General features: G+C 43.1%; 1 protein-coding gene across 3 annotated transcripts in view; it reads left to right on the top strand.

Annotated features, from left to right (window-relative positions):
* LOC120915266 (3-beta-hydroxysteroid sulfotransferase-like) overlaps positions 1 to 12355 on the top strand; it is a 126296-nt gene extending 113941 nt beyond the window's left edge. For all 3 annotated transcript variants that reach the window (XM_040325643.1, XM_040325641.1, XM_040325642.1), the window contains exons 4-7: positions 3745 to 3871; positions 6207 to 6301; positions 8874 to 9054; positions 12074 to 12355. In XM_040325643.1, coding sequence (XP_040181577.1) covers positions 3745 to 3871; positions 6207 to 6301; positions 8874 to 9054; positions 12074 to 12177 — 507 coding nt within the window. In that variant the 3' untranslated portion in view covers positions 12178 to 12355. The remainder of the gene's footprint in view (positions 1 to 3744; positions 3872 to 6206; positions 6302 to 8873; positions 9055 to 12073) is intronic.
* The last annotated feature ends 972 nt before the right edge of the window (positions 12356 to 13327 follow it).

The raw sequence follows: 13327 nt of genomic DNA, 5'->3' as shown, positions 1-13327 counted from the left end.
GATTAATGCCTCCCGAGCACTCTGACCCCTCTACACCCCAGATATCCCCCCAGCACCATTGGGCCCCCAAATTCCTGGGCAGCGTGGGCTCAAGAACCAGCTGCTTTGGGGAAAGTGTAGGGTGTGCCCACTCATTAAGACAGCCCTGGTTGTGCCATACTCTTTCCATTTTCGGATGCTGGATTGGACAGTGCTCCGTGAGATGTTGAAAGCTTGGGATATTTTTTCATAATCTAAACTTCTCCACAACTTTATCCCTGACTTGTCTGGTGTGTTCCTTGGCCTTTATGATGCTGTTTGTTCACTACGGCTCTCTTTCAAACCTCTGAGGGCTTCACAGAATAGCTGTAATTATACTGAGGTTAAATTACACACAGGTGGGCTCTATTTACTAATTACAGTGCCTGGCAAAAGTATTCACCCCCATGGCTTTTTACCATTTTGTTACATAACAGCCTTTAGCTCAATGTTTTTTTTAATCTGAATTATATGTGATGGATCAGAACACAATAGTCTACATTGGTGAAGTAAAATTAGAAAAATAGATACATAAAACTATTTTTCAGAAATAGGGATGAGCCGAACATGTATCAATGGAAAAAAAGTTTTAAAAACTGTTGTTTTTTTCAGTACTCCTGAAAAAACGACTGCTCCTGAATCTTTAGGTGCAAACTACAGAGCACATGGCCAGTACACACCAAGTATCTTTAGGTGCAAACTACAGAGGACACAGGCAATAAACCACGGAAGATTACTGCAGCTAGCACAATCACCTGCCTGCCAGTAAATTAGGAAGAACTGATCTAGCTAAACTATACAGTGTATAAATATATATACAACGCCTGGGATATATATATATATCCTCTACACACTGTAACATTAACTGACTAGCCTGCCTGTCTGCCTGCTCTATCTACCTGCAAAAAATGACAAAAAAAAAAAAATGACAAAAAATGACACTCTCTCTGTCCTCTCTTAACCACCGCAACATACTACACAAGGCCGACCTGCAGGCGGCCTTTTATAGTATGGGGCGTGTACTAAACCCCCTGAGCCATAATTGGCCAAAGCCAGACCCGTTTTGTTCGTATTTCGACGAACGATTGAACATACGATCTTCGAGTCGAACATGAGTTCGATTCGAATATGAAGCTCTTCCCTATTCAGAAATAAAAAAACAATAGTTGCCATGTGCGTATGTATTCACCCCCTTTGTCATGAAGCCAATAAAAAGCTCTGGTGCAACCAATTACCTTCAGAAGGCACGTAATTAAATTATGTCCTCCTGTGTGCAATCTAAGTGTCACATGATCTGATGATGGTTGCATTATTATTTTGATGGAAAAGTCATGGAGAGGGGGGGCACAGGCAGGGGGGAATATTATCAGCTCAGTTTTAGAGAGATTTTGTTTAAGGAAGTGGTGCAACATCCATGCTGATATGTTAGTAAGTTAGTGATGCTAGAGGAGACTGAAGGAATGAGGTAAGATGTAAAAAGATTTGGGTATCATTGGCGAAGCCGTGGGAGGTTATCAGGTGACCAAGGGAGGAGGTGTAGATAGAGAAGAGAAGGGTTCCAAGAACAAAGCCTTGGAGTAACCCTACAGAAAGAGGAAATGGAGAGGAGGGGACAGCGTTGTAGGAAACACTGAAGACAGGTGACAGGTTAGGAGAATCATAACAGAGTAGAATCTTGGAGGCCAAGGGAACAGTGTTTATTGAGGAGGAGTGGATGGTTCACAGTTTTAAAGGCCTCAGAGAGGTCAAGTAGTAGGAGTATAGAGTAGTGGTCATTGGTTTTTGCAGTTAGTAAATCATTACTGAGTTTTAGTTAGGCAGTTTCTGTGGAGTACTGCAAGCGAAAGCCAGGCTGTAAGGGGTCAAGAAGGTAATTTTCCATGAGGTAGGAGCTAAGGCGGTTTTAGACCAAGTGTTTTAGAAATTTAGAGGTGAATGGGATCCAGTGAGGGCTTTTTAAGTATGTGAGTGATCTGTGCAAGCATTAGAAAGGAGAGGACGGTGCCAGTAGAGAGGGAGGGATTAAAGATGTGGGTGAGGGAGCATGGGATAAAATTTGAGGGTGACCGTAGTAGTTGTGAGGGAACAGAATCCAAGGGACAATTGGTTAGGTATGCATCTGAGGTTTTGTAACCTATTCAATAGTAGCTAGTTCAAAGGAGGAGAGTGTTGATTGTGCTGTTAGACAAGGTATGTTGAGTGGGGAAAATGTTTGCACAGTGGCGATGTCCTCAAATGTTGCATCAACCTTGTCTTTGAAGTGACTGGCAATCTCTTTGGCAGTGAGTGAGCTAGTGGGTAGAGGAGATGGTGGAAAAAGCAGAGTTGGAGGTAGAGAAGAGCAACTGGATGACAAGGAAAAAAGTCAGATGGACTTTTTTCATCGGAAATTCCGATCGTGTGTGGGCCCCATAGGACTTTTTTTCCGTCTGTATTTAGAAATAGAACATGTTTTATTTTTTTCCGATGGAAAAAAAACGATAGGAAATTCCTATCATCTGTGTGCAACACCGACGCCGAAAAAACACACGCATGCTCAGAATCAAGTCGACGCATTCTTGGAAGCATTGAAATTAATTTTTCTCGGCTCGTCCTAGTGTTTTACGTAACCGCGTTTTGGACAGTCGGAATTTGTTCTGACAGTGTGTATACAAGATAGCTTGAACGGAATTCCGACTAAAAATTTAATTGGATTTTAGGCCATCGGAAAATCCGATCGTGTGTACACGGCATGAGGCTAGGTTCACTCTGCTGTCATCTAAAATTGCACTAATGGGAACCAGGCCCTACAGATTTGTACAGCCGCAGGGCTTCAGCTTCTTTCATGAAGTGTGCAATAAAATCTCTAGTCAATCTCTAGTCAAAATAATTTGATCCCCCTTCTTGGGACTACAAATCCCAAAATGCTAGCCATTATAAATATCTTGGAGAAGGAGGAGCAAAGGAATGTTGTTTATGTGTATAGTGTTCTCTGCCTATCTGTGCATGTAAGGGTAGGTAGTGTCCTGATGTAGGCCTGTAATCCTTTCAGAGAACATGCACAAATGGGTGGATCCATAAGATCCTGCAAGGAACCACTTAAAAACCAGGAAATGGGGTCACCGAAAGAAAGCCTAACTTTTTTTTGCCAGATTTTTTTTTTTTGCCAGTTTAAATGGTTCTGTTGAACCAAGCTGGTCCAAATGAACTATGATCTTTACAATGGTTTACACATGTGTTCATTGCTGTATAAACTGCATGTAGCAAAGGAAGGACCCTTTTTTGACCCACCAGGGGTGCAAGGCTCCTGACGGGGGTAAGGCACACTTAGGTCCACCTAACCAAAAGGCCCGGTGGATTCTGCTCCTTGTGGTCAGCCAAGCAGTATACTAAGTGAGGGGCTCTGCTGAAGAGAGACCCCCCAAAGCAGGGGATGAAATGACCTAATAGCCACACATCCTTCCCCTGGACTTCAGGTTAGATCCAAATACCTACATCCTTCATCTTGAGTGAAGTATGAAAACACCTAAATAAGTGCAGGGGATACAATAAGTCATACCTGCGATCATGCCACTGCTGAGAACTTCCTAGAGGCAGGATCACTATGGAATACACAGAACCTGCTTTCATGTTTTGTACCATCACCAGCTAGAAGGTTATGGTTAACCTCTTATGGAGTACATTTTATCTGTAAAGTGTAAATGTAATAACTTTGTAATAACTTTAGATATTGCTTTCCTGTCTTAGGTGATCTATACCGTACGCAACCCTAAAGATGTGTGTGTGTCTTTCTATTACTTCTCCTTGTATGCAGAATTCATGGAACGCAGGGAAAATTTCCAGGATTACATCACACATTTTCTCAGCAAAGATGGTAGGAAAAACTGTAGCTTATTTTCAGGGAGCGTATACTATTTTAAGTTATTATAGTAACTTTTGGTGTAAATTTTACATTTGTACATGCTTACTGATCCATATTTCCTTGTTCGTATTAAAGTCCAACGTAGGCCACTTTGATCTGTATACTTTGTGCAACATTCTAATAGCACTATTTCTTCCTCCAGATGTCATCTATTTTGTTTGTTATAATTTAGTTTATGATTTTCACAAATCTCTGTAACCTCAGAGTTGAAAATTCTTGCAGATAAAACAGGAAAAGATTCCTCATCTGTACACTCTATAGTTTTATATGTGGTAAAGATTTCAAAATACATGGCTTTTAATGGGGAACTTTGAACAGAAATTGTGCACCATAAGTTTTTTATGCTGAACTAAAAAGGAGGTAGAGAGAGTGAGGGTTGGGGTCCCAGATACCACAGCAGATTACTTGGGGGTAGATCCACAAAGAAAGTACGCCGGCGTATCTATTGATATGCCGGCGTAATTTCAAAATTCCTGCGTCATATCTTTGTTTTGAATCCTCAAAACAAGATACAACGGCATCTGGGTTATATCCGACAGGCGTACGTGTTCGTACGCCTTCGGATCTTAGATGCAATTTTGAAAATTTTACGTCGTTTGCGTAAGTCGTCCGTGAGTGGGGCTGGACGCCATTTACGTACACGTCGAACACAATGACGTCCTTGCGACGTCATTTGGAGCAATGCGCCCTGGGAGTTTTGACGGACGGGGCATGCGCAGTTCGTTCGGCGCGGGGACGTGCTTCATTTAAATGAAACACGCTCCCTACCCGCCCAATTTGAATTCCGCTCCCTTACGCCATGAGAGATACACTACGCCGCCGTAACTTATGGCGCAAATTCGTTGAGGATTCAAACCAAGTCAAAGTAAGTTACAGTGGCGTAGCGTATCTGACATCTGCGCCGGGCGCAGCGTATGTATGTGGATCTGCCCCTTACTCTTTAGATCCATAACAAAATACAGCTTCACAGTGTCAGAACCTTTAAGCTGACCCAGCAGCACTGCAAGCACAATTTCAGATTCCAGTGAGTCCTCCAAGCAAGTCTCCAGGCATATAGCAAGGGGGCCTCCCTTGGATCTTCTCACCTTGGCACAGCTTTCTCTACACCAAGCAGGACAGCCTTAGGACCGCCTCAGCGTACATAGGCCCTCAAATTGGCTTCTGGGTGTTATGACAGACCTCCCTCCAGTAGCACCTCCTCAGGACTCAGCCTGATGCAAGAAAGCGAGCACATGAACTGTTCTAAATATTTGTATTCTCCATCAGCATGCACCAGTGGCCATGAACCATCTACTGGGCAAGCTGAAGAAAATCTAAATATTTCTAGTCAGTTTGTGAGATCTCATACTATGACCTGCAGTATCTGTGGCACCTACAGATGACAGTGAGAAATTCACAACCTAACTGAGCTTAGGGAAAAACAACTATTTAATCTAATGTTAAAAATTAAGTTTTTGGGTGAACCTCCACTTTAAATTGGTCCCAGCACAGAACCTTGGGGGACCCCACTTTCAACCCCTGACCATTCAGAGTACTCCCCATTTTTTCACCACCCTCTGAACTCACCCTTGTAGCCAGTTTTCAATCCATGTACTCACCCTATGGTCCATGCTAATGGACCTTACTTTGTACCTGTTTCCTGTGCAGGAGACTGGACACCTGAATATGCTGTTTGTACAACAAAAGACTGGTCCCTTCAATGCCCTGTATAGTTTTTCCACCTATGAGGCTGATACAACCACATCAGTGTGATCCAAACTTTGGCTAGGGTTTTTCCGATCAGAACTGTTCTTCCTTCCTGTCTCCACTGTCTGGACATCTGCTTTAAAACAAAACTCTGGCCATAAAGATAAATACACTATTGAAATACAGTAATTCTTTTTATTCAATCTTGTGATATACACATATCTGCCACATCACACAGTTAAATTACAAATCCTTTGTTGCATTTTTATTTTACACATGTATTCTTATGTTACCACACACGCAATGATGCACTACACTTTGTGTGGGGGTTTCAGTTCCATTCTTTTAATTGATGGTAAACTCATCCACCTTGCACCATATGCACATATGTCATGTGTTATGGTGCACTGCATTACAAAAAAACAAAAAAAAACATATCCTCTTTTTTGTATATTATCATGTGTTGACAGGCTATTCAAAATGAGTGGTCACATTAACATGGACTGCATAGCTCTAAAAGGCCCCTAAAATGTAACAAAAGAATTATATAAATCTATGAAAATTATACTGAATTGGTTTCTAAACTGTGCTTGTGTTTTAGTTATGTTTGGTCTGTGGTTTGAACATGTGAAAGGATGGTTGACAATGAAGGACAATCCCAACTTCTTGCTTTTGTCTTATGACAATATGACAAAGGTAAGTCTTATTTACAGTAAAATCTCTTCCTAATCATATACTATAGAGTAATAAGAGGTGAAAAGCACACTGCGTTAAATACGATATTTTCTGTGTTGCAAGTAGTCTATAGTTATAAGAATTGATCCTCTATATTCCGAACCTCCGTGTATTCTCAGTGCACAGAGAGAAGGTGATAATAGAACACTACATTTTAATTGAAATGTATATAGACAATGAGATAAGAGAAAATTGATTCAACTTCAGAAATTATACACGTTTTACATTTTTGCTAAATATTGTATTTAAAAAACAGACTTTCTTGGTTTATAGTGCCAGCAGTGACGGAACTACCACGGTCACAAAGGTTGCACTGGGCCCTGGCATTCCGCCACTGTCGGGGGGGCCCCAGTGTGTTGCTGAGCTGAGAGCATCTCATTCTCATACAGCCCAGAGCCTACACTGACAGTTCCCCCTCCCTCACACGGATGGGAGAGGAGAGAGCCAATATGCTGCTTCTCCTGCCCCTTCTCCTGCCCTTGTATGCACCACAGGAACTGTGAAGCTAAGCAGCTGAATTTGATCATTCAGCTGTAGGGCTACACACTTCCCACGGTGCACACACAGGAAGAGAGGGGTGGGAGGAGAAGGCGCAGATTGGCTCTCTCCTCTCCCATCTGTGCGAGGGGGGGGGGATGGTGGGGGGGGTTGTCAGTGCATGCTCTGGGCTGTATGAGATAGACACTCTCAAGACAGAGTACTGTGATGAGGCACTGATAGCTGTCATTGATGAGCACTGATAAGTGGCACTGATGGGCAGTGATAGGTGGCATTGATGAGCACTGATAGGTGGTACTGATGGGAACTGATAGGTTGCATTGATGAGCACTGATAGGCAGCACTGAAAAGGTGGCATTGATGAGCATGGATATACAGCACTGATAGACAATGATAGGTGGTGTTGATGAGCACTAATAGGCGGCATTGATAAGCACTGATAGGCAGAACTGATGAGTACTAATAGGTGGTATTTGTGAGCACTGTTAGGCAGCACTGATGAGCACTAATACGTGGCACTGATAGGCGGCACTGATGAGAACTGATAGGCAACCTTGATGAGCACTGATAGGCTGCACTGATGGGCATTGATGGGGCTGCACTAATAATCAGTGCCCTGATTATCAGTGTACACAATGCACTGACAGTCTTGCTGGTTAACGTGGGAGGAAAGGACTGCTGATAACTGGCAAGTCTGTTTACATGTGATCAGCTGATCACATGGTAAAGGGTCGCCATGATTGGTCCTTTACCGTGGTCTTTGATCACCTGTGTCTGTAGTCACATAGCGTCCTGGATGCAGTGCCAGGGTCCTGGGAGGATGCCCACGGATGCCCAGGGCTCTAAAGGAAAGTGGGGAGGTCAGGGGGGACCTTCATGGTTCCTTGCCCTGAAGGTTCTAGTTACACCTCTGTCTGCCAGTACACAATTTTATCAAATAAGAAAATTATGATATGTTTTCCTAAGGTGGTAGTAGTATCCTGCCTTTGTAAGGCCTGGATATTTCTTTAAAGCTGAACTCTGGGATAACCAAGTACATTCGTAAATATCAATGTCTGCCGTTTGTATTTCTTCAAAATCTGTGGATGAATCCAGTGTGAAATTTTGCCTCTGTGCAGAGCTTCCAGTAAAATAAACCCATCATGGCTGCTGTCTTTCCTTGTGCAGAATGTGATCTTGTATTTGCTCCCTCCTTTAGGCCCCGTACACACGACCGAACATGTCCGCTGAAACTGGTCCGCGGACAGGTTTCCTGGCCTAGAGGACAGGTTTCCAGCGGACAAAAGTTTCTTAGCATGCTAAGAAACTTGTCTGCTGAAAACCTGTCTGTCGGACATGTCCGATGGTTAGTACGACTCATCGGACTTGTCCACTGGTTATGACGTATAACCAGCGGTCCAAAATCCCACGCATGCGTCGAATTGATTCGACGCATGCATGGAAGCATTGAACTTCCGTGTTAGAGAACGTCGGTGTCTTCTACGTCACCGTGTTCTCTGTCCGCGGGGATTTTGGTCTGATGGTGTGTACACACATCAGACCAAAAGCTCCCAGCAGACATGTCATGTCCGCGGACCGTTTTCATCGGACATGTCTCCTTGTGTGTACAAGGCCTTAAAGGATATGTTCACCTTTGATAACATGTCACATGTTACACCGGTACTTAGCGTGTAATATGTTACGAAAGAGCACTTACCTGGGCTCCTCCAATCCCCCCACTGTGACAGCAGCTGGAGGTTCTTTTCCCCCTGAACTCACTGTCACAATTGAGAAAGTAATGTAAAGTAAGGTAATTCAATCATAGTGATCTGTGAATGCATAAACTACAATTACTGTCTTCCACTGCAGCAGACAGCTTGTAGTTCTCAATGAACTGCAAGGGCACTGAGTAGTTAATTTATCTTCCTACTCTCCAGTTACTGACTGCCCATACTGGACTTATATGTATCTTCCATTTAGCCCCTTGCAGGTGAATGCTTATAGGATAGTTTATTGTAAAGACTAATAAAATACACACTTGTTTTAAATACAACAGGATCTGAGGAGCAATGTTGTAAAGATCTGCAAGTTCCTGGGAAAAGATCTGGATGATGCCGCCATAGATTCTGTAGTAGAGCATTCTTCGTTTAAAGCTATGAAAGAGAACAACATGTCCAACTACAGTGCAGTGCCTAACGAAATCTTCAGCAAGGGACAGGGAACATTTCATAGGAAAGGTAAAGACACGTGATCGTTTTCAGACATTACTGAAATGTTATAAGGTTACATGTACATATATGTAGAATGCCAGTTACAAATTGACATAAATGTGCCCTCATTGTTTGGTGTAATGTCGCGTTAACATGATCCGAAATTCCGTCAAGAAAACCGTGGATTTTTTTTCCGACGGAATGTAGGCACGGTCACACAAAATTCCGACCGTCAAGAACGCGGTGACGTACAACACTACAACGAGCCGATAAAAATGAAGTTCAATGATTCCGAGCATGCGTCTAATTGATTCCAAGCATGTGTGTTTTTTTTGCGCATCAGAATTGCATACAGACGATCGGAATTTCTGACAAAAACGTTTCTTGTCGGAAAAATTAAGAACCAGCTCTCAAATTTTTGCTGTCGAAAATTCCGACAGAAAAATAAGATGGAGCCTATACACGGTTGGTATTAATGACCAAAAGCTCACATCAAACTTTTCTTGTCGGAATTTCCGAATGTGTGTACGCGGCATTAGCCATTGTCATATATCACTGACATTTTCATAAAAGTCACCAAATAAAATATATTTTAAAATCAATGAGTCAATACTTACAATCAATAGGATGTATCCCTTGTTTTGCTGGCTCACACATTAAGTGAAATGTTCCTCCTCTGATCCCACTCATATACCTTTTGCCACAATAAGGGGAAGATTTCAGCTAATGTAGAAGCCAGCAGCAAAAGAAACACGTCTGATCTCTTTATGCAACCTTACCGACTATGGGCCAGATCTATAGAAGAATTACGCCGGCGTATCTAATAGATACGCCGCGTAATTTCAAAGTTCCCACGTATCTACAAAACAAGATACGACTGCATCTGGGCTCGATCTGACAGGCGTCGTCTTAGTACGCCATCGGATCTTGGGTGCATTTTACCACTGGCCGTTAGGTGGCGTTTCCGTCGAATTCCGCGTCGAGTATGCAAATTAGCTAGATACGGCGATCCACGAACATACGTCCGGCCGGCAATTTTTTTTACGTCGTTTGCGTTTGGCTTTTTCCGGCGTATAGTTACCCCTGCTATATGAGGCGTATCCTATGTTAAGTATGTGTGAGTAAACTTAGACTTTAAAGCGGAGTTCCGGCCACAATTTCACTTTTTAAATATAAATACCCCTGTAATACACAAGCTTAATGTATTCTAGTAAAGTTAGTCTGTAAACTAAGGTCTGTTTTGTTAGGTTGTTACAGCATTTAGACACTTTATAAAATAGAAATTGACTGGGGCCATCTTAAGTGTGTGCATCATGAAGCCAGACTGTATGACTTCCTGGATTTCAGCCTTGCAAATCTCGCACATGCTCAGTGCTGCACAAGCAGTGTCAGATCAGGTTTCAGCACCTGTGCTGTCCAAGTCACATGATTCTTTGAGACTGGGGAGTGCACAGACTCCTGGAAAGTTACACCCACTACATTCCCAGGAGTCTGTGTGGTGTAGGTTAGGAAGCATTAAGCACCTAGGTGCAGGAAGAGGGAAGATTAACTATTCTGCCTAGCAACAACACTTTGAAGGCATCTAAAAAAAAAAAAAAAAATCGTAAAGGACTAATGACATTTTTTTAAAACTACTGATGTAATGTTATATTTATGGGTGGAACTCCACTTTAACATTAGAATAGCAGAATACCAAATTTACCAATATTTAGAAAACAATCTCCTAAAAGTAAACTTGATATGTCCATTGATTTAATAAATAAAATATTATGTGTCAATACTATAAAATACATCTTGAATCAGAATGGATTAACCATAGTATATATGGCTATAATTCAAGTAAATTCTGCATGGTTTGGAAACATTTAGGTATGATCCAGGTGGTTATGCAACACAGCTTATTTGATTTAAAACCTTTAATTAGTTAGTTAAAGTGGTTGTAAACCCACTCTTACAACTTGCACCTACAGGTAAGCCTAGATTAAGGCTTACCTGTAGGTGCAAGAAATATCTCCTTAACCTCCATGGTTAAGGAGATATTTGCAGAAAACACTGCACCGATGTCTACGGCGCATGCACGCCATAGACAATGGCGCACTGAGCGTCCCGGCATTATGATTGTGATCATGCCGGGATTATGCCGGTCCAGCGGGCATGCGCGGGAGTGACATTATCGCTGCTCCGGCCAATCACAACGCCAGAGAAGCGATACCCGGAAGAAGCGAAGAGGGGACATGGTAGCGGCAGAGCAGGAGAACGAGAAGCACTTCGGGGGCCTCGATCTCAGGTAAGTCATTCATAATGAGCTAGTATGCTATGCATACTAGCTCATTATGCCGTTCTCTTACAGGGTTTTTTTTTTGAGAAAAAAAAACGCCTTTGCTTCCTCTTTAATGGTCGGTAGATCGACGTCTGTACAACCAGCCTGTCCATACATGGATCGAAGTTTGGCTGGTCTCTGCTGGACTTGCCGAATTTCAGTTCATGTATGGCTGGCTTTACATAAACCCAGTGAAAGGATTAGCCTCAGATGATACACATTGGACATAAATCCTCCTACATAGGTTGTATCTATTTATCTTCAGTCATCACTTCTCTAAAATCTTGTAAAACACAGAGTTACACAGAGTCTGTCAGCGTCTATCAGCAGCACAAAGCGGGGTGGGGGAGGGGGGGCGGTAAAGGGGTAGAACTTTGAGCCTTATCGGAGGGATGAAACACACCCTCCTCCTCACACTACACGGAGAACAAGCACAGCTGTGGCTGTCAATAACAGGCTGTGTGCTGGAGCTCTCCTCACCCAACCCCTTTTTCTCTAGGCGTTGGGAAAAAGCTGTTGGAATTAACTAAAGCTGTCATGAGAACATGGCAACAGAGAGACATCACACTTTAGGTAGAGACAAGCACACAGTATTGAAGGATGTATTTATGTCTGAGATTTACAACCACTTTAACTTTAACTTAACTCCTCAGGTTTTAATGACTGGAAAGCTTTAACAATAAACAGCTTTTTTAATTTTTATTAAACACTTTTGCCTTGCATTAGGTATCTCCGGAGATCACAAGAATCACTTTACACCTGCTCTAGAAGAAGAGTTCGACAGGATTTACAAGGAGGCCATGAAAGATGTTGACCTTGCTTTTTTATAAAAGGAATTTTATATGTTTAGCTATTAAATGGAATTGTACATTTACTAAGACAATGTCCAATCATATACAGAAACATTTATTAAAAATGTATTTTTGTTTCCATATGGTTGGAAGATTGAAATGAAAATAGTTTTACCTCATACATTATGCTACATAAACATTTACTTTGCAAAGTTAACATTGTTTAATCGTTTAGTAAATCACAAATCACAATTCCAGCCTGATAAAGCAGTCATAGACTCATTCCAGGAAATTATCTAAGCTTCTTGCACTATTATTGTATATATGTTGCAGAAAACTGTCAGAAGTGGGGTGTGCCATATTAACAGAGCTGTTTCAGGTCTATCTGCACCGCTTGCACCCGTTTCTATTTGAGAGAAATAGAAACTGGTGCAGGGCCTGCACCTGATTAACAGAGAGAATAGGGCATTTTTCCATATAGAAAACTGCTGCAAAGTCCCGCCAAATGCAACGCTGTCATACAGAACATAATCTGTCAGCAGGCCACTCGCATCCCTCTCTCTGCCCCTGCACTGATTACACTAGTGGTTCTCAACCTCAGTCCTCCTCAAGCATACCTCCCAACATTTAATAAATCCAATGCGGGACATCTTGTTGAGCGGGGGGGGGGGGGGGGTTCTTCAAAGTTGTTAACCGGGGGGGGGGGTCAGAGTTGTTGAGCGGGGTGGGGCCGGGGATCAGAGTTGTTGAGCGGGGGGGGCCGGGGGATGACAGTTGTTGAGCGGGGGGGCGGGGATTACAGTTGTTGAGCGGGGGGGTTTCTCTCCTACCTGTGCAAATACCAAATACCTCTGTTCTCTGTTCCGAATCCCCGCCAGCGCCATCCACCTGCAGCACCCCCTTCCACCTGCACCACCATCATCCACCATGGTCCGTATTTCCCACACTGTGATTGGTCGTATAGCGGTCATGTGTGGAGGAGGGACTTCTAGACGTTCGCAGACAGGCCAGCCCCACGACGCACCTGACGCCAATACGCCCAATTCTCAGGCCAGGCACCGGACAACAAACATGACGGGGGAAATCAAACATGGAGGCACGGAATGTCGCCTCCCGTAATGTCGCTCCCGGGGCCCTGTTTTCCGGGAATCTAGTCTAGTCCGCGGGACCCCGGGACACACTAAGGCCC

The sequence above is a fragment of the Rana temporaria genome, chromosome 10 (genome assembly GCF_905171775.1).
Source record: "Rana temporaria chromosome 10, aRanTem1.1, whole genome shotgun sequence".
Taxonomy (NCBI): Eukaryota; Metazoa; Chordata; class Amphibia; order Anura; family Ranidae; genus Rana; species Rana temporaria.
Note: the sequence above shows the minus strand (reverse complement) of the source record. Positions and strands in the feature narration are given on the sequence as shown.